This window comes from Numida meleagris, unplaced genomic scaffold, assembly GCF_002078875.1.
Source record: "Numida meleagris isolate 19003 breed g44 Domestic line unplaced genomic scaffold, NumMel1.0 unplaced_Scaffold396, whole genome shotgun sequence".
Taxonomy (NCBI): domain Eukaryota; kingdom Metazoa; phylum Chordata; class Aves; order Galliformes; family Numididae; genus Numida; species Numida meleagris.
In genome coordinates, this window is record NW_018364618.1 from 73,859 (window position 1) to 75,520 (window position 1,662).

Sequence of the window (1,662 nt, forward strand, 5' to 3'; positions counted from 1 at the left end):
GGTGAGAGCTTTGCTGCCTTTCCTCCTCGTTAGGGCACCTTTGGCTGTGCAGAGTGAGCCTCTGCAAGGAGAATGTACACTCATCCCAGTGCAGTGACTTACTGACTAACACAACAACAGCACAAAGGCAAAGATAAGGATGAGTTTCAGAAAGAGTTGCAGTGCTCCTCACTCCGGTGAAAGCCGCAGAGTCGTTGCTGTCAAGCAGGCATCAGCCAGGAGGGGGAGGATCAGCTCCCTGCAAACAGCCCTTGTGCTGCTGCACTGCATGGTGCCACCAGCTCCAGCACCCAGATGACTCCCTGGTTACTCCTGTCGCAAGAGATGCTTTTCTGTTCAATTCCCATCATCACGTTTGAAGCCTTGGACACTGAGCAAGTTGGTAAAACAGTAAGCATCGCTTCATAAAAGGAATCTGAAATAAAATGCTTGAGCATCTTTTTCAGAGATGTAGAAGGGGTGCTGGGCTTGAAAGGCAGGCTGTGTGTGTCCCTCCAGTGTCATTCAGGCCCTAACTGTGGGTTCACAAGTGGGAAGGGACACATAGTTGAGTGGCTGGAGCAGCAGCTGTGCCAGAATGATGGCAATGCTCTCATCTCCACTGTTTCTGTCCTTGAAGCTCCACTTCCAGCCCCCAAACCCGTGGTGATCTCCCAGCTGGAAGGAGGGGAAGAGCCCTGGATCCCAGCTGTGCAGAGCCCAGAGGTCGTGGCAGAAGGCTTTTGCCCAGGTGAGGTGGTGGAGGGAAGGAGGAGGTCGGAGCCGGCACAAGTCATCTGTGGCTGGGCTACATGTGTGGCACGGTGTGCTATTTCTGAATGTCCTGTGTCATCCAGTAGGAGGTGGGATCACAAATAGAAAGGAGGATCTGCAGAAAGGTGGTGTGGCTGAAAGGCATTGGGGTAGTGGCTCTGTGGAAGAAATGCGAAGGGATGTCCGTGGGGGCCTGGAGCAAGGAAAGCACTTGAAGAAGGCACTTGGAAACCATCCAGGAAAGAGAGTGAGGAACGTGCTGGGCTGCAGCACAGGTCAGGAGCTGCTGGAAGACGTAAGGAGCAAGGAAGAGTGCCAGAAGAAAAGGCAGAATCGGTGTGATGAGTCTGGGAAAAGCTTTAAGAGGAATTCCAGCCGTGTTAACCATGAAAGTATTCAGCCTGGGGAGAGACTATGCAAGTGTTGTGATTGTGCAAAGAGCTTCAGAAGGAGTTCTGATCTCATTGTCCATCAGCGCATCCACACAGGAGAGAGTCCCTACAAGTGCCCTGAGTGTGGGAAGGGCTTCAGGAGACCTTCCTACCTCATCATCCACCAGCGCATCCACACAGGAGAGAGACCCTACAAGTGCCCAGAGTGTGAGAAGAGCTTCAGAACAAGTGCCCATCTCATCATCCACCAGCGCATCCACACAGGAGAAAGACCCTACAAGTGCCCTGAGTGTGCGAAGAGCTTCAAAAGCAGTGCCCATCTCATCAGCCACCAGCGCATCCACACAGAAGAGAGACCCTACAAGTGCTCTGAGTGTGGAAAGAGCTTCAGCAGACGTTCCCATCTCATCATCCACCAGCGCATCCACACAGGAGAGAGACCCTACAAGTGCCCGGAGTGTGGGAAGGGCTTCAGCAGACGTTCCCACCTCATCCGCCACCAGCGGATCCACACAGG

At 53.4% G+C, this 1,662-nt stretch overlaps 1 protein-coding gene across 1 annotated transcript in view; it reads left to right on the forward strand.

Annotated features, from left to right (window-relative positions):
* Positions 1-408: 408 nt before the first annotated feature.
* The window catches only part of LOC110391525 (zinc finger protein 2 homolog), a gene marked incomplete at its 5' end in the record, with an annotated part of 10,614 nt that continues 9,360 nt past the window's right edge, over positions 409-1,662 (forward strand). The window contains 2 exon segments of the mRNA XM_021383418.1: positions 409-730; positions 837-1,660. Of these exon segments, the coding sequence (XP_021239093.1) occupies positions 409-730; positions 837-1,660 (1,146 nt within the window).